The following is a 19,457-nucleotide window of genomic DNA, read 5'->3' on the forward strand; positions in this document are numbered from 1 at the left end:
CAAGTTCCCTGCTTTTATAGGGTGGGGATCACTGTGCTGTGCAAAGCATTCCCTGGCCTGGCCTCAGGCTTTTGGGCTGTTTTATCCCTGTCATGCAAATCTCCAGCATCTAAACCCTTCAGCATTGCTGCAAGGTATCTCATGGAGGTCCTCTTGTGTTTTCTCCTCTTGCAGGGCCACCCACAACAGTGCCCACCTCCCCCAGGAGCCCCACCAAAGCTCCTACAGCAGGTCCTGAGGATGGGACTACGACGAGCGCACACAGCCTCAACATTAGCACTCCAGTGACTGTTTCTACCATGGCATCAAAGCCACCTGCATCTACAGCCACCATGATCTCCAACACCACCACTGTCAGCCTCAACACCTCCACCCTGGGGACAACCATGCCTGTGCCTCCAGCCACCTCCCTGCTGCCTGGTGTGACGCCGTCTGCTCCATACACTGCTCTCCCCAGCACAGAAGCAGAGACGATGGAGAGGAACTTCAGTGCAACAGTCACAACACAAGAGACCTCTTCTGCTTCCCACAATGGTAGGCATCTCCTTCACCTTTCTTTGTTTCTTTGTTCTTCCTTGGTTTTGCTGAAAGAAAGGGGAGGAGGAGACACTTTGGGGCAAATTCCATCATGATACAAACAAATGTAACTCCCTGAACTGGCTGGATCAATAGGGATCTATCCTGTTGAAGGTTTGGGCTTCTTGACAAGGTGTTAGGGCACCAGAAACCCTAGGATCTCATTTCACAAGGTGTTGGGGCACTAGAAACCTTAGGATCTTGTTCCATAAGGTGCTGGCGTACCACAAACCATAGGATCCTGTTCCACAGGGTTGTGGGGCACCAGAATACCTAGGATCTTGTTCCATAATGTTCTGGGGATCCAGAAACCATTTCCATAAGGTGCTGGGACACCACAAACCCTAGGATCTTGTTCCACAAGATGCTGGGGCACCAGAATACCTAGATCTCATTCCACAAGGTGTTGGGTCACACAGATTGTAGGATCTCATTGCACTTTTGTCACATATGAATTTCATCAATGTTTATGGTTTCCAGAGTGTGAAACAGGGCCCACCTGAAAGGTTGACCCATAAGGTGTCTCTGTAGCTACCACCAACAGATCCTTCCAAGTTGCTGCTCAGCTGCAGAGCTTGGGTTATCTGGGGTGTTGCTACATTTTGTGGTGTTCTGGTAGCCACCATAAGCTCAAGCCATGCACTTTGGCACTGTGCAAGCACACACACAACAAGGCAGTCCCTGTCCCAAAGGCTTAGAGTAGAGGTGGCCAGGCAGGGGTGAGATCCAGGGAATTCTGGGGAAAGCTGGTAAACTGTCTCATTGTCCTAAATGAGCCAAGCCTGGGGATGAAGGATGATGTAGTAGAATGGTGCTGGCCCATCTACAGGGCAATGCTCCACCTGATGGTTGCTGAGCTGCTTGCAGATGATTTGATAAACCATCTGAAGATGCTCTGTCTCCATTGTGATGAGCACCAGGAGCAATGTGGTGAGACATTACTGAGCAGAGTATTCCATGCACTGCAGGTCTCAGTCTTGCATTTGCTGGCACATCTGATGGTGGGATGAGTGCTCCATCCCCGGAAGCATTGGAGTTCAGGTTGGACATTGCTTTCAGCAACCTGATCTAGTGGAAGGTGTTCCTGCCCATGACAGGGGGGTTGGTCTGCATGGTCTTTGAAGTCCTTTCCACCTCAAACCACTCTGTGATTCTATGCTTCCATTATCACTGTTTCCCCATTACTTGGTCTGCTTTGAAAGGTCTTCAGGGACGAGAGTTGTCTCTGTTGCCATCCTGCTGTCATTCTCCTCTTGGCACATCACAAAAGTGGCCCCTAAGAATGTAGTTTGGCTGTTCTAATTGTAAGAATTAGGCAAAAAAGAAGCTGAGGTGACCAGAAATCTTAGGTGATCTATGACTCTCCAGCCATGGTTTGCACACCAGTGTGTTACTTGAGACCCAGCTTTGGTACCATATGAGCTGCAGCAGTTACATGTCAGTGCTCACTGGAGAGCCTTTACAGTGCAGGATTGGTGGTGGGGGAGGAAGGACAGTGAGGAGGTAACACTGCAGTTAGTGCAGGAAGATCAAAAGTGTGCATTCCTTGACAGGAAATTTCCCAAGGGATATTGGGTGCTGGGTACCTAAACCTCCCTTCACATCAGTGAGATGTGTTTGTCCACTTCCTCTGAGCATCTTTGGAAACTGCAGCCCCTGAAACTCCAGTGAAGTTGGCTTTGCCCACAGTGTGACTGCAGGAAGTTTGTGACCCAGCTTTTTAGAGTCCTCTTTTTAGAGTCCTAAGCTCATCCACCTTCATATCAAACACAAATCTTCAAGGCTTTTCTGCAGAATGAAGAAGTTCAGAGTCACCTTGGATACATGGAACAGGTTGTCTAGAGATGCCCCATCCCTGGAACCATTCCAGATCAGGTTGTCTGGGGCTCTGAGGAACCTGCTCTGTTTGCAGATGTCTCTGCTGATTGCAGGAGGGTTGAACTGGATGAGCTTTAAAGGGCCCTCCCAAACCAGTCTGTGATTCTACACATGGTGCAGGTGCAGTATAGATGTAGCCTTTGAATGGAAGCAATGGAAGAGGCCTGAAGTAGCACTAAGATCTGGATTTTGTGGCATGATGTCTGCTGCAGGGTGCTGAATTTATCATTTTTGTGTCTGCCTTTCTTTGGGTTTTTTCTGACTGGGGTTACTGGGTTGAGTGAACTCCCTTGGTGTATGCCATGACCTGTTGGCCTTTGCACCATCAAGGGCAGATGTTGCTTCTCACTTAGAATCATAGAATCATTCCAGTTGGAAAAGACCTTTAAGGTCATCAAGTCCAGCCACAAGTTGATGTCAGTCCTGAGAACAAATGATTAAACCTAATTCTTTCTTTATTTCAAGTAATTCATCAAGGAGAACAATTAGTTTTAGGGATGCCCTCACCATTAATCTTAATGGGAAATTTGGACATCAGTCATGAAAGGATTAAGTGGTGCACATGAGAGGGATGGGAGCAGAAAGCACCACATCAATTACACCTTGTACAGCCAGTTCCTGCTTCTCCAAACCTTCTTCAGCTCTGTGCTGCAGCTCTTCACACCTAAACCAGAGGCATGGGGTGGCCATGCCAGCATCGTTGCAGCAAGAGAGCTGGGCTGGGATTTCTAACTGGCATGGATTTCTTCTGGCTTCTTCCAAATGAGACATTCAAAACAGCAGGTAGAGGCTTTCCTTGGATGCTCACCACCCCCATCCCTCAGCCCAGCTCCTCTTAATTGAACTTCTGGCTCAGCCACTCTTCTGAAATTAGTGCTGGATGTTATCTCATAATATTTAAGTGCTAATGAGTTGCACCAGTGACTTGCTGGTTATGGGCTTAAACAGTCTGTGTGGGGGATGAAGAGCTGTGGGTCGTGCTTGTCCATGTTACAGCTCAACTTCAGCTCCCAGCTCTGCTGCTAAAAGAAATGGGATTTGTTCCTTTCTCCACGTTCCTAAGCCAGGCCTGAAATTCCCTTTAACATCCTGGCTCTGCAGCTGGTGTTTTAAAGGGAGGGTTTACAAGAAGATAATAAGAGTTACTAAATTTGTTACTGTGGTAGTCTTTGATCCTTCCTGACTTAGGAAGATGTCTATTTCTCTGTTGCTAAGAGACTTTTGTTTTCTTTTTCTGCAGGTAACTCTGACAGAAGAGGTAAGAATTCTCTCTTTCATTGCTCTTTAGTCAAGCCCTCAGCTGAAAAAAAAAAAAAAACACTTGCAGAAGTATGCTGCTATGAGATAGCTCTCATTAGGACATGCCTCAAAAATCATAGAATCATAGAATGGCTCAAGTTGGAAGGGATCTCCAAGATCATCTATTCCAACCCCCTTCCAAGGGTAGGGACACCTCTTAACTAGACTTGTCTGCTCATGGCCTCTTCCAGCCTGGCCTTGAATACTCCAAGCAACCTATTCCACCACCTTCATACTGAGGAACTTCTTCGTAAGATGACTTCTAACCTTACTCTTCCTCATCTTCAAAGCCATCCCCCCTTGTCCTGCCACTAGACATCCATATGAAAAGTCCCTCTGCAACCTTCCTGTAGATTCCCTTCAGGTACTGCAAGGCAAAAAATGATTTTTACAACAACTCTCAAGGGCTTTGGAAGAGGTGGTGACATCCTGAGATCTGAGCTTGTGGTGGGCTCTTCTTTTTAGAAATAAACAACCCCATAGCAAGTTATACCTGTGCTGTTGGACACAACAAGTTCCTGCTCAGCACTGAAAATATCAGTGCTGCAATCTGTAGAGTTGGATCACCAAAGTCTAAGAAGTCATTCAGGACATTTCCTTCTTTTTTTTTTTTTACTGAAGAATTGTCTCTTGGCTGTTACTTAATCCTACTGGATCTGGGCCTGGTTTGAAAATCATGGAGTCACAGAATTGGTTTGGTTGAAGATACCTTTAAGGTCATCAAGTCCAACCATTAACCCAGCACTGCCAGGTCACCACTAAACCATGTCCCCCAGCATCATATCTACACAGCTTGGAAATCCCTCCAGGGATGGGGACTCCACCACTGCCCTGGGGCAGACTGTTCCAAGCCTTGACAACCCTTTTGGGGTGGAAATTGTTCCTCATGTCCAACCTAAACCTCTTCTGGTGCAACTTGAGGCAATTTTCTTTTGACCTCTTGCTTGTTCTTTACAAGAAGAGACCAACCCCTACCTGTCTCCAACCTCCTTTTGGGGAGATGTAGCGAGCCAGAAGGTTTCCCCTCAGCCTCTTTCTCCAGCTGAACACCCCCAGTTGCCTCAGCTGCTCTGCACAAGTCTTGTGCTGTAGACCCTTCACCAGCTTGGTTGTTCTTCTCTGGACGTGCTCCAGCCCCTCAGTGTCCTTGCTGTAGTTTGCCATTACTCACCTCCAAGGGTGTGAGCAGTTATGAGTCTCCTGAGCTCAGCTGGCAAGCAGCAGCACCAATCCATTTCTTGTAAGACAGGGGCACTCAGGCACGCTTTCCCAGCTCTGGAACTGGTGTCACCACCAGAACATTTCCAGTTACTCCTTGCTTTGGCACTACAGGAGAGGGCAGAGCGGAGGTGCAGCCACTGCCACCCATAGAAAGGAGCTTCCTCTGTGTGTTTTCATCCCTGCTCTGATGGGTGTCTCAGCTTTGTGAACTCCACAGCAATCTGTTCACAGAGTCGTGGCATGCTCTGGGTTGGAAGGGACCCTTAAAGCTCGCCTAGTCCAAACCCTCTGTAGTCATCGAGGACATCTTCGACTAGTTCAGGCTGCTCAGAGCCCCAAACCACCTCACCTGGAATGGTTCCAGGGATGGAGCTTCTGCATGACTTGCTGCAGCTCTGGATTTGCAACCCAGGGGAGAAGAGCACAATCTCCTGGGGACAGCAATGCTGTTTCTCTCCAGAGCTCAGGAATCCATCTCTGTGGAGCAATAAAGAACATTCTATCACTGTCTGATGCTATAACCAGGTGTAGCAATCTGGCCTTAGCTTGGTTCTTGAGTTGCTTTCCTATGACTACTTGGTGTCTCTGCTCTGCTGCCACTGTGGTGAGTGGAGAAGATGGTGGCAAGATGGCACATGGCTGCATTTGCTGTATCAGGGTGGGTTGTGGATTAGAGAGGGCCCCCACAGAGAATCACAGACTGGGTTGGGTTGGAAAGGACCTTTAAAGATCATCCAGTCCAAGCCCCCTGCACTCAGCAGGGATGTCTGCAACTAGAGCAGGTTGCTTAGAGCCCTAACCAACCTGTGCTGGAATAGTTCCAGGGCTGAGCCATGCTGCCAAGCTCCCAGTGCCCTGCTGATGGTGCAGGAAAGATGGATGTTCTGGCTGTCAGGCCACATCTGCACAGAGGAAATCGAAAGGACACAGGTTTGAGGGAATTCAGTTGAAATAATGGTTAAGCTGCTGCAGAAATGTTCAGTAACCCCCTTGGGTCCAGCATGGCTGAGATCTTACTTTGTGATCTTTCTGCCATCATTCATTCCTGCAAAGAAATAAAAAAGGGGGGGAAAATCAGACTTCCTGTTGATATCAACGTTAGTGTTGTTAATATTAACATTAATAGTTACAAAATCATTAATGTTTTCCCAGGCCTCTGACTTGAAGGCTTATTCTAGGGGGATTGGTCACAACTCCTGGCTCCCTGACACCAAGAAGCTGCACTGGGAGGCAACCAGTGATAGCCAAAAGTCCAGCCGTTGGTTCAGCTTGGCTTGGGGTGTGTTGTCTTCTTTCTCTGTAGGTCAATTTTCTCCTGCTTGAGGATGGTGGAGTTGCCTCTGCTCTGATTTAGTCCAGAAAACCATTTTCTCTGATGTTTGGTCATTTCTGGGTGTGGAAAGGGCACAGACAAGAATGGGTTTGATTTATTCTTGGATCCAGAAGTGGGATTAGTTAGAGGCAGGGTTAGCTGGCATGTATGCTTTTCTGGCACACAGTGCCACCTCCTGTCCAGCTTTTCACCCAACAGCACCCCTTCCTTCTCCATAGGGCTGCTCTCCAGCCCTTCATCCTCCAGCCTCTGCTGATACCAGGGATGACCCTGACCCACGTGCAAGACAAGACCTTGCACTTGGCCTTGTTGAACCTCATGAGGTTCACACAGGCACAGAAAGGGCCATGCCAACCTTCTAGAAAGACATCCAGGCATGGTTTGAAGAAAGCAGATAACAAACCCTTTTCCATTTCCCTGTGGATGGGCTGAAATAATGTGTCTGTATCCCTCCAGGGTGGAGAGCCAGCAGTAGAGAGATGTGGAGCTCAGGAGGATCCTCTGGCTTTCAAGCACTGCTCTGCTCATTGCATGCCTCTCCCAGCACACCTCACTGCCATGGTAGCACCTTGTAGGAGATGGGGCTGGAGGACCACCATGTTGAGCTGCATGCAGTGGTGGTCTGGCCTTGTCCCAAGCAGAGCATGTGCATGTGTGTGACACCTTCCCAAGGGAGTCACTTCAGGTGCTGTGTGAACACGCTGAGTTATCCTCACCTGCAGTTTCTGGGGTGGCTTCTTCCACCTCCCAGATACAACCAGGAAGGAAATACAGCAGGAAAACAACTGGAGGTTGTATCAGGGATCTGCTCTTGCAAGCTCACTGTGATGTTGGCAGGGAATGCAGCTGGACTGTGATTTATGACTTGAGATCTCACAGACAGGATTTAAACTCTTGCTTCTGCTCTGCTTTCCCTTTCTGACCACTTTGCAGGATTTGCTTTTCCAGGAGCTCCACATCTCATGTCCTGGGGTTTTATTTGAGGAGCACTGACCCTATGACTTTGCTGCCCTTTCCTTTACCCCCATTTTTTTTGCTCATGATCCCATAGCTCCTTGTCTGCTCAATGTGACTCACATTGTGTGGGCAGGTGTTGACAGGAATGAGCAAGGAGGGCTGCTCAGCACCATCTCTCTCTGCTAGGTGGCTGCACTCAGGTCTTCATGATGTATAGGGGGCAGCCTATAGATTGGTCTGTAGCACCTCTACCTACAGTTGGAGATATGAAACATTCCTCCACCAAAAAGTTGACAAGGCCTGGACCAGACTGCCCAGGGCAGTGGTGGAGTCCCCATCCCTGGAAGGATTTCAAAACTGTTAATGCTTGGACTTGAAGATTTTGAAGGTCTCTTCCAACCAAAACAATTCTATAATTCTATGGTCTTGAGCAGCAGAAGATGGTTTGCTCTTTTCTCAGAGGATCCAGGGCAATCTTTAAGCATCCCAATGGTCTCCAGGCTCTGGATCATGGTGGATGCTCCAGCACTGCACATCTGTGGAAGTAGAAGGCTGTGTCCTTGTCCTTCTCCAGGTGCCCTGGGGCCAAGGCTGGAGCAGGATGGGAACTGCAGGGTGGTTGGCACAGCTTGTCAGGGCTGGCTGGGGCAGGAGGGGACCCCTCCAGCTTGTTTCCTGCCTGGGCTTTGCAGGGTGGGCTGGGCAGCACGCCGGCAGTTAGCAGCCACGGTGGAAAAGCTCTAACTCATCCAGCCAGATGTGTCAGGAGAAGGGCTGCAGAGCAAACCACCAACCCCCCAGGCTCCCTGCATCCTGCTGCCACAGCCACCCTGCCCATAAATCACATCTCCTGCCAGCCGGCGCTGCCGCACAGCCTCTGCCCGGCTCAGCATCTGCGAGGCTGAGCCAAGGCAGGAGAAAGGCTCCAGCGATGCCTGGTGGGGGCGTAGTGCCCGAGGGCTTGGGTAAGGCAGCTCACCTTCCTCTGCTCTGCCCAGGATGGTGATGATGGTTACTTTTGGAAGTCTCAACAAGGATCATGCTAGAGGAGAGGCAGGGCTGGCTGTGGTTGGGCTGAGATGCTCCATGGTTGTGTTGCTTTCCAGGCCTTGCTTTTTGTCATCCTCCTGGTGGGTAATGCCAAGGCTCAAGCAGCTGCTGAGTGTGCAGGAAGCAGACATGGGTCACAACAACCCTATGAGTGCTGCAGGCTTGGGCTGGAAAGCTGCCTGGCAGAAAAGCCCTGGGGGTGTTGGTCAACAGCTGGCTGAAGATGAGCCAGTGTGTGCCCAGGTAGCCAAGAAGGCCAACAGCATCCTGGCCTGGATCAGGAACAGTGTGGCCAGCAGGACCAGGGCAGGGGTGGTCTCCCTGTACTCAGCACTAGTGAGGCCATACCTCAAATACTAGGTTCAGTCTTGGGCCCCTCACTCCAAGAAGTGTATTGAGGTGCTGGAGTGGGTCCAGGGAAAAGCTGGTGAAGGGTCTGGAGGACAGGGTTGGGGAGGAGCACCTGAAGGAACTGGGGTTGTTTAGTGTGGAGAAAAGGAGGCTGAGGGGAGACCTTCTGTCTGCCCAGGGCAGTGGTGGAGTCCCCATCCCTGAAGGGGTTTCAAGGCTGTGTAGATGTGGTGCTGAGGGACATGGTTTAGTGGTGACCTGGCAGTGCTGGGTTAATGGTTGGACTTGATGATCTTCAAGGTCTTTTCCAAAGAGAATGATTCTATGAGTTCATAAATTCCTTAGCTTTTTGCTGCTGGGCTGAGGGATATGCTTACAAATGAGGACCGTAGATGGAAAGAGCAAAGAGGCACAAGACCAGGAGGGTGTCGTGGATTTATTTGCCATACCAGGTCACTGCCTTGAAATCATTACACAAAAATCCTATCTTTTGGGTGGAAGAACATCTCGAGACCACACAGCCACAGAGGACAAATGCAGAACTATTAACCCTCAACAGATCACTAGTCAGAGGTGGTAGGAATCATAGGATCCTGGCATGGATTGGGTTGGAAGGGACCTTTAGGGGCCATCTGGTCCAACCCCCCTGCAATCAGCGATAACAAAATAATTCTCACCTAAGAAAATCTGCTGGCTGAAATTGCTGAGCCATGTGGAGCAGGAGTCAGCTCTGCCAGGGAAATGGGTGCACAGAAGGTGGAAAGAGGGATCATAGCCTGCAGCCTCAGGGGTCTGAGATGTGTAGGCATGGTGTGGTGACCCATACAGATGGAGAGAGCTGATGGAAAATGAAAACCCCTCCAGCTGGCATCGCTGGCATCCACATTTATCTGGGCAAACACCCTCCAGGGCCCTTTTCCTCTCTGGTTAGCATTGCTTGGCTTCCAGCCCCAGCTGGGTGATTTGTTTGCCCAACCACTGTTTCACCAACCCTCAGGCCAAGCTGCAAACAGCCTCTTTAAAAATACATCTGTTGAGGATGGGAATGTCTCAGACATGCCTCATCTGACTCTTTGCAAGGGAACTGTGTGGTGCCCACCCCCGAGAAGCTTCTGCAAGGGAGCAAACAACAAAACAAGATGAATTAGTTCATACTCAGGGGCCTTATGTACAGCATGGTCGTCTCCAGAGATGGCTTGTTTGACATCAGCCCCTCTCTAGACCCAGTATTTGCAGGGAGGAAGGAGATCCCAGCAGGAGACACCTCTTTGTGATGAGCCAGACAGATCCTAATGAGCTCAGAAGCCCTGAACCTCTCCAGCAAATCTCATCCTGAAGGTGTTCAGGTGCAGCGTGAAGCATTGCCCTCTTGTCCTGTTTCACAGAATCACAGAATGGGTTGGGTGGGAAGGGACCTTAAAGACCATCGACTTCAAATCCCTCTGCAGTCAGCAGGGACATCTGCAATAGAGCAGGTTGCTCAAAGCCTCATCCTGCCTGGTCTTCAACACTTCCAGGGATGAGGCATCCACAACCCTTTCACAGGTGGTCTCACCACCATCGCAGTAAAGAACTTCTTCCTAATGTCTAACCTAAAGCTGTCCTGCTGTAGTTTCAAACCATTGTCCCCTGTCCTGTCACCACAGGCCCTTCTAAACAGTCCCTCCCCAGCCTTCCTGTAGCCACCCTTCAGGTATTGGAAGGCTGCTCTAAGGTTTCCCCAGAGCCTTCTCCAGGCTTTGGATAGCAATGACAAGTCTTAATTTCACCTTGAAGTATCTGAGATATGTGGTGCTCGCTCAAGTTGTGTGTCTGTCTTCATTGTCAGGCTGGAGAAATGTCATCTTCCTTACATGATGGTGATGCTGATGATGGTGGTGACGATGATGATAATGGTGATGATGATGATGGTAATGGTGATGATGATGTTGATGATGGTGATGATATTTTGCCAGCAGAAATTGTAGAGCCCCATTAAAGGATGCCACTGGATGTTTTCCGACGCTGCTAACCACACTTCTCTCTTCCTTCTGCAGATGAGACTCCAATTATAGCTGTGATGGTGGCCCTGTCTTCCCTTCTAGTGATAGTATTTATTATTATTGTGCTGTACATGTTAAGGTAAGAGGTGATTTAATGCTGACTTCCCTTGTTTGGCAAAAAATTACTGACTGGATGAGTGGGAATCAGCCTTTTGTGCTGTTCCAGAAGCTGGAGGCTGACACAGCCATGTTTTTCCAAAGAAACCTGTAAGGATAATGGAAATGCTGTTTGGAGTTATGTGGGAGATGATGGTTACCCCTGCCTTGATGAAGCTGAGCCTCATGTAGGGAATTGCCTGTTCTGCTGCTGAGAGTGTCCCATATAGTAGGGTGGTTTAGACTGAGGTCCTGTCAGCGTGGTAAAAAGGCAGGTGAGCTTTCTGTGCAAGGCTGAGGGTGTTGGATTGAGTTATCCAGGGAAGCTGAACTTGAGCCAGAAAGTTCTTTCCATGTATAAGCAGGGATGTTATTCCTGGGTTCCCATCTTGGTATCCCTTGTGATCTGACATCCAGAGCCAGGCTCTGCCTTGGGTACCCACAACCTGTGCATGGTGCCTGTGCATCCTCTGCTGCCAGTGGGGTACAAGCAGAGTGCTGGGTGATGCTGCACCTGGAACTACAGCGTAACAGAGCATGCTTAGGTCCATTCTTGCCAGATCCAAGCATCTGGGCTGCCCGAAGTGTGGCATCCCCAGCCCTGAGCACATATCTGCTCAGTGAGCAGAGGGTGTTTATTCTCCAGCAGTAAACATTTTCATCCACTCCCCATGGTGGCAATCAAGTAAGTTAATAAAAAAAGAAAAAACAATTTCCTTAGCAGTGGAAAAATGTCCCTTGGTGTCTTGGCTCTGGGCCTGCAGTGAGGCCGAGGAGAGTTTTGCCTTCAGGAGTTGGGAGTTTGAGTCCTCCCCACCTGGCTTCCAGCCCTTCCAAAAGGGTTTCTGCTCACTGCTGCCTGCCTGGTGATTCAGCAAAACCCTTTGCTTCGGGCCAGCCAGTACAAGCAGCTGCTTCATGTTAAAAGCTGTGCTGCAGAAGGATGGATCACCCTGGGGTTTATGTGCTTTGCTGAATCCACCCATGGAGCAGGAACTCCTTGGGGTGTCCTCCAGAAAGAGCAGCCTTAGAGCTTTCTGGCTTTCACCTTGCTCTGGTCTGCTACCTTTCCAGATGTGGTCAAATTTAGGCTCATTGGGAGGATTTTAGAGGTTCTGTAGCCTCTTGGAGCCACCAGCTAGCTCATCAAGCCATGATGGCTGCATCTGTCACCCAGAAGGTGACCTCTGATGTTCTCCACTCCTTTGTCTTTGGCAGGTTCAAGAAATACAAGCAAGCAGGGAGTCACTCCAACTCCTTCCGATTGTCCAACGGCAGGACAGATGATGCAGGTGAGACCTGTGTTGGTGCCACACGGGGAGCAAAAACACATCTCACAGAAGGAATAAACTGTGGTCATATCAAAAGGGGTTGATGCAAACATTCTTCAGAACAACAGAATGTTTTAGGGTTGTGGGCTTTTTCACCCTGCTTGCACTCAGCCCAAGTTGGCTGGTGAAATAACCGCTGCTTCTCCTAAAAACTGTAAATATTCCCAAAATGTCATAAACCCCTTGAAGAGGCAGCAGCAGGGCTGGTTTGTGTCCTCCAGGGCAGCTCTCAGGGCAGCAGAGACCTACCCAGGCTGGTCTGCTGACCATGCAGTGCCTTTCCCCTTCCAACACAGCCACAAGGCACATGCAGCTTCACAAAATCCCAGCGTGGTGGGAATTGGAAAGGACCTCTGGAAATCATCCTGTCCAACCCCCATGCTAAAGCAGGGTCATCCACAGCAGCTTGCCCTGAGTCACAATGGCCAGGTGGGTTTGGAATCTCTCCAGAGGAGGAGACTCCACAACCTCTCTGGGCAGCCTGCTCCAAGGCTCCAACACCCTCACAGCAAAGAATTTTCTCCTCATGTTCAGATGGAACCTTCTGGGTTACAGTTTGTGCCCGTTGCCCCTTTTCCTGTCACTGGCAACCACTGACAAGAGTCTGGCCCCATCCTCTTGCTCCCCAGGATCCTGCTGAGCATTGGTCAGATCCCCTCTCAGGGTGCTCTTCTCCAGGCTAAACAGCCCTAGGTCTCTAAGCCTTTCCTCCTCACAGAGATGCTCCAGGCCCCTCAGCGTCTCTGTAGCCTCCACTGGACCCTCTCCTATGTCTCTTGAACTGGGGAGCCCAGAACTGCTCATAATACTCCAGATGTGGCCTCCCTAGGGCAGAATACAGGAGGAGGAGAACCTTCCCTAGCTTGCTTGTCACACTCTTCTTAATGCATCCCAGGATGCCATTGGCCTTCTCGGCCATGAGGTCACATTGTTTTCAGGTCCTTTTCCTGAGCTCCTTCCAAACACCTTCAGAGCAAGTGCTAACTGAAAATCAGCACCATTTTTTTTTGTTGTTGGCAGCTGAGACCTTCCCAACCCATTTTACATCACTGTGAACAAAGGTGTGAACTTCCTAAACCATCAGTGGTGTTGGTATAACCCTCAGCTGGCCTTTCTTGGCTTCACTAAAGAAGCAAGAGCAGCAGCTAATTTTGCTGTGTCCACCTGGGAGCTCTATCACTGTGATGGTGCCAGATGTTCCAGGTGAGCAAGGGTGAAGTCTGACTTCAAAGTGAGATGATCTTCATCCCCCATTATTGATGACTTGGTCCTCATTGCCCTCTCTTGCCTCTATGGGAGTGTAATACTTGATCAGAGAGTGTTCAAAGAGTTTCATATTATCATAGAACCATAGAATTGTTTGGGTTGAAAAAGACCTTTAAGGTCATCAAGCCCAACCATTCACCCAGCACTGCCAGGTCACCACTAAACCATGTCCCTCAGCACCACATCTGCACAGCTTTGAAACCCCTCCAGGGATGGGGACTCCACCACTGCTCTGGGCAGCCTGGGCCAGCACTTGACAACCCTTTTGGGGAGCAATTGTTCCTCATGTCCAGTCTAGATCTGCCCTGGCACAACTTGAGGCCATTTCCTCTTGTCTTATCACTTGTTCCTTAGAAGAAGAGACCAACCCCCAGCTGGATCCAACCTCCTTTCAGGGAGTTGTAGAGATCAATCAGGTCTTCCCTCAGCCTCCTCTTCTCCAGGCTGAACCACCCCAGTTGCCTCAGTTGTTCCTCACCACACCTGTTCTCCAGACCTTTCAGTGGCTTCGTTGCCTTTCAGTGGACCTGCTCCAGCACCTCAATGTCCTTGGAGCGAGGGCCCAAACCTAAATCCAGTACTCAAGGTGTGGCCTCTCCAGTGCCCAGTACCTCACTGCCCTGGTCCTGCTGGCCAGGATGCTGTTGTCCTTGGCTACCTGAGCACACTGCTGGCTCATCTTCAGCCAGCTGTTGACCAGCAGCCCCAAGTCCTTTTCTGCCAGGCAGCTTTCCAGTCACTCTGCCCCAAGCCTGGAGCATTCATGGGGTTGTTAGTTTTGGTCCTCCTTGTCCCATCCTCCCTCTACCACAGCATAATGCTCAACTACAGGGTGCTGAAAGAGTTTCATATTATCACAGCATGCCCAGGCTTTTGTGTACCACCCATAGGAAGAGCAAAAGCCCAGGAAATTATAAGCTAGTTGGGACTTTGAGCAGCCTGGTCTAGTGGAAAATGGACAGGAGGTTGGAACTAGATGATCTTTAAGGTCCCTTCCAACCCAAACCATTCTGTGATGCTATGAAAATAGGGGGATGGTGACCATAAAAGCGGAGAGCTCAGGGTGCACAAGGTCTCTGTGCCCACCTGGGCACAGCTGAGTGCTGGGCAGGGGGAGCAGCCTGGTGGGCACTTCTGATGCCCAGGTGTCGTTGCAGAGCCCCAGAGCATGCCGCTGCTGGCCCGCTCCCCCAGCACCAACCGGAAGTACCCTCCCCTGCCCGTGGACAAGCTGGAAGAGGAGATCAACCGCCGCATGGCCGACGACAACAAGCTCTTCCGGGAGGAGTTCAACGTGAGTGCCTTCACCTCTTGCCCTCACATCCCACGGGCTGCCCTCCGTGTCAGGCTTAGGGTGCACAGCAGGGAAAAATCTGGTCTGGCTTGGCAGAGCAGGGACAAAGCAGCTGGCACCCCAGAGAGGAGCTGCAGTGGTACTGGGCAGGGGACAGCACAACAGCCTGGGGTAATCCAGTCGATAAAATAATGGTGCTGGATGTTGTGCTTCTGAGGAGCTTATCTGGGAGCTTCACTGAGGGACTGAAGGTCTTCCTGTGCCTCAGGCTGCGAGCTGGGAAGATTGATTCTGGCCCTAGGTCTGCTGTGATGGTGGGCAAGCCACCACCCCTCATATTCACTACAGAAAGCAGAGGGTTTCTGGCAAGCTTCACAATGGGGTTCTGTTTTTCTGGGTTCAGGAGGTGTTCTGGATGTCTTGGGGTCTTCCCTGCCTGCTGGTCTCCTCCCAAGTGCTGTCTCCCTCCTCCCAATCCTAGCTTGAATCCACAAACCACCAAAACAGGAGCTCTGACACAGAAGCAGAAGTGACCCCATCTGTGTCAGTGAGCTGTTAACTCTGAAACGGAGTGATGCTGATTTATAGGACAACAGTTGGCCTTCAACAGTAGCCCTTCAGGTACTGTGCTTCTCCCACGATGCTGGAGCATCTCTTCTGAGATGGCTGCAACCTCTTCTCCATGTTGCTGAGCTCTGGAGATTCTTGTGACAATAAAGCCGTTTCACCTCGGCATTACAAGAGGAGGCAGCACAGAAAGGAGGGAGGAGAGCAAGTTAAATAAGTGGCTGAAGTATCCCAGCATGTAACCTAGCAGCTGCTGAGCTGCCTGGACTCTGCACCAACCTCATCAATGGAAGAAACCCCTCTGTTGATCTGGTTGTCTGCAAGGTGGCATCTGCAAACACATCAAGCCTTAGGTCCAAGCCATGGTACAGCAACACGAGGGTGGTGAGAAGATGCCCAAGTGCCACTGAACGTTCTCCAGCTGCTGCACAACTTGACACCCTTCCTGGCCATGCTGTGGTGAAACCCAATAGGTGCCATGAGTGCCCAGAGTGGGGGGTTGGCAGTTATAAATCCTCCCTTGCCCTAAAGACTTCCACAGCCGAAGCACAGCTGTCCCACCAGCTGGAGGATGGGGTGGTGAATCCCTCCAGTGTGTTCTCATCCACTTCCTCACCCAGAGAGGTGCTGGGGAAGCCCCTCCTCTGCTCCAGCATGAAACCCAGCTCCTGGGACTGAGACAGCATCACCTGTGACCCCAGCACTCCCTATCCCAAAGGTGCCTAGCACTGCTGTATGAAGAATCAGCCCCTGCGTGGGTGTCCGTTCCCATCCCTGTATCTGCTGGGGTGACTCAGCCTTGAGCTGGGTCACTGTTAGCATTGCTGTTAATGGAGGAAACCTCAACAGGAGCCTTCCCAGTCAGAAGCAAGCTCCTGGACTGCTGGGCTGGTGGGTTTGGTGTTGGAGACTTTGCTGCCACCTCGTGTCCGTGGGTCCTGAGACTCCAGATACTATGTTTCAGAAGGGTTTTGCTCTCTCTGCCTCAGCCCAGGATGTTTAAATGGTTGCCTTGGGGACAAGGAGCTGGTGCTGGGGTGGAGGTGAGGTGTGGAGGTGTTAGGGACATGTCTGAAGGGTCAGATGCTCAGATGTGGTGTGCACCAACACCAGTTGTGTCGTGGTTACTACTGTGCCATGAGTAAGAGCATCCACAGGTTGCACTGGGTTGGAAGGGACCCTCAAAGGCCATCTTGTCCAGTACCTCTGTAGTGACCAGGGCCACCTCCAACTAGATCAGGCTGCCCAGGGCCACATCAGGTCTGTATCCCTGGGCAACCTGTTCCAGTATTCAGCAACATCATGGAAACTCCCCTTTCCTGCCCTTACAGGCTCTCCCAGCGTGTCCCATACAGGCCACGTGTGAAGCTGCTTCCAAGGAGGAGAACAAGGAGAAGAACAGATATGTGAACATTTTACCCTGTAGGTATCAGAGCTGACTGGGGGTGAAAATGGGAAACAGCTGGTGGCCCTGCCAGGGCTCCCCATTCCTGGTTTTGGGGTGGGTGAGAACATGTTTGAGGTTCTTTCACCTGCTGGTTGGGTGGCTGCAACTGCTTTAGCCTTAGATACCTACAAGGAGAAGCTTCCTGAAGCTGCCAGCAGTCAGGAGACCTTGGGAAATGATAGGGGTGGGAAATGCCAGCACAGCCAGCTGGTGTCAGGTGCCATGGGGTGGTGGGCTGGCTTGGGCACCTCCTTAGATCTGTGAGAAACTTCCTTGAGCAAGGTCTAGCATATCTCTAGGCTGAAAGGAGAAGAATTTGGGGTGATAAAGATGTTTGGGCCCGGGAGGTAACCAGCAAGCCCAGGCTGCACTCCAACACCAGGCTTTCTCACCAGATCTGGTGTCAGCTGGGTGGAGGAAGTTGGTTTTAATGCAGAGCTTTAATTTTCCTCCAGATGATCATTCCAGGGTTCACCTGACTCCTGTTGAGGGGGTTCCTGACTCCGACTACATCAATGCCTCCTTCATTAATGTGAGTTTTGTGATCTGAAGGGGACATCTCCACCCAGCCAGCGGTGCCTGGTGCCACCAGGAGCAGGGGGATTTTGTGGGGTGTGGCCTGTGCCTGGGAGAGGATGGTTAAGAAAACACCTCCTGTGTTACCATCTCCCCAGCTCCTCCAGAATGATAAATGCTACTGTTGTTTCATCTCCTAACCTCTGCATGGCTGTGGCAGAGCTCATTGTGCTCCACTCCATGTCATGAGCCCAGACAAAGGTGGATAAGTGGAATAAGAGGCTGAGAGCTGGGGCTCAAATTCTGGCTCTATCTCTGCCCCTGCTTGGTTGTGTTGCCATTGTCACATCTCTTCCCACTCCTCTTTTCCACACTTGCACTTCTTGGGGTGCTGCAAAGCTGAGCCAGCTGGTTTGGAAGGGCTTTGGGAACTGTTCCTGCAGGAACTGGGGGTTTCTGATTAACAGCTGATGAGTGATGTGGCTGGTTTGTCATCAGCCCAGCTTGCAGGGCTGGATGTGGGAAGGGGATGAAAAACAATCAAGAAACCCAGCTAGAACAGAATCATAGAATGCACTGGGTTGGAAGGAACCCTCAAAGGTCCTCGTGTCCAACATCCCTGCAGTCAGCAGGGACATCTGCTACTAGATCAGGTTGCTCAGGGCCCTGTCAAGTTTGACCTTGAATATCTCCAGGGATGGGGCCTCAACCACATCTCTGGACAGCATGTTCCAGTATTCCACTACCCTCATTGTAAACAACTTCTTCCTGATGTCCAGCCTAAATCTCCCCTGCTCCAGTCTCAAACCACTGCCCCTCATCCTATCCCCACAGGCCCTTCTAAACAGTCCCTCCCCAGCCTTCCTTCAATATCCTTCAGGTATTGAAATGCTGCTCTAAGGTCTGCCCAGAGCCTTCTCTTCTCCAGGCTGAACAACCCTAACTCTCTTAGCCTGTGTTCGTAGAGAGGTGCTCCAGCCCTTTGATCATCTTCATGGTGCTGCTCTGGACCCACTCCAGCAGGTCCACATCCTTCCTGTGTCACCTGCTGCACCATTGCCCTGCTCTGCTTCTTGGAGGAGATGGGTCCCATGTGATTATCACCATATAGCTCAGAGAAATTGGAAGGGTGATAAGAAGAAGGCTTGGAGAGAGATGGAAGCACATAAAAAGAAGGAATACCCAGAAGAGCTTTTTACTCTCTTGACCAGTAACTGTCCTTTAGGAAATACACACAGTCAATCCCCATGAGTTCAGCAGGCCCATCTCCCAGAGATGAATCCTGATTTTCACCTGATGCTCTGGATGCAGGCTCTGATCCCAGCAGAAGGACTGGCAGGTACCACTTCATGAGTGTGCTGTGCCAACAGGTGGGGTCATCCCCACCTCACATGAGCATGGAGAGTGTTGCTGTGGGGCAGGGACCCTTGGCACAGGGATTTGTCATCATTTCTGCCCCACTGTCAGTGCTGTTTCTTCCCTCAGGGGCTGCAGCCCTTTCTCTCCATGGGGCACCCTGAGGCACAGAGCAGGCAGTGGCTGTCTATGGTGGATGCATTTCATGGTTCTTGTGTGCTGAACATACTCATCTCTATCTCCCTTTGCTCTGCAGGGGTACCAAGAGAAAAACAAGTTCATTGCTGCACAAGGTGAGCAGTCTGTTATTAGAATCATAGAATTGTTAGGGTTGGAAGGGACCTCAAGGATCATCCAGTTCCAACCCCCCTGCCATGGGCAGGGATACCTCACACTAGAGCAGGTTTCCCAGAGTCACATCCAGCCTGGCCTTAAAATCCTCCAGGGATGAGGCTTCCACCACCTCCCTGGGCAACCTGTTCCAGTCTCTCACCACCCTCATGGGGAAGAATTTCTTCCTAACATCCAATCTGAATCCACCCATTTCTAGTTTTGTTGCATTCCCCCCAGTCCTATCATTACCTGACACCCTAAAAAGTCCCTCCCCAGCTTTCTTGTATGCCCCCTACAGATACTGGAGGGCCACAATAGGTCTCCTCAGAGCCTTCTCTTCTCCAGCGTGAACAGCCCCAACTGTCTCAATCTATCTTCTATTCCTGTAGCTCTCTCTGGTGGTGGTTGAGTTGGGGTCCTTCTTCTCCATGAAGCTGTGCCAGTTTAACCACAGCACAGCACCTTGCAGAGCTCCCCTGGTTTGGCTGGTCCAAAGTTTGTTCCCAAAATTGTTTTCCTAGTCAAAGAGCACAAGATCTTGGGC

The 19,457-nt window shown here is 50.6% G+C and overlaps 1 protein-coding gene across 1 annotated transcript in view; it reads left to right on the top strand.

The window, feature by feature from the left end:
- The window catches only part of PTPRA (protein tyrosine phosphatase receptor type A), a 110,568-nt gene that overhangs the window by 77,765 nt on the left and 13,346 nt on the right, over positions 1–19,457 (top strand). Inside the window, exons 4-11 of the mRNA XM_054391556.1 lie at positions 175–534; positions 3,695–3,712; positions 10,702–10,786; positions 12,022–12,095; positions 14,558–14,694; positions 16,593–16,683; positions 17,164–17,240; positions 18,837–18,873. Of these exons, the coding sequence (XP_054247531.1) occupies positions 175–534; positions 3,695–3,712; positions 10,702–10,786; positions 12,022–12,095; positions 14,558–14,694; positions 16,593–16,683; positions 17,164–17,240; positions 18,837–18,873 (879 nt within the window). The remainder of the gene's footprint in view (positions 1–174; positions 535–3,694; positions 3,713–10,701; positions 10,787–12,021; positions 12,096–14,557; positions 14,695–16,592; positions 16,684–17,163; positions 17,241–18,836; positions 18,874–19,457) is intronic.

The sequence above is a fragment of the Indicator indicator genome, chromosome 23 (assembly GCF_027791375.1).
Source record: "Indicator indicator isolate 239-I01 chromosome 23, UM_Iind_1.1, whole genome shotgun sequence".
NCBI classification, from domain to species: Eukaryota; Metazoa; Chordata; class Aves; order Piciformes; family Indicatoridae; genus Indicator; species Indicator indicator.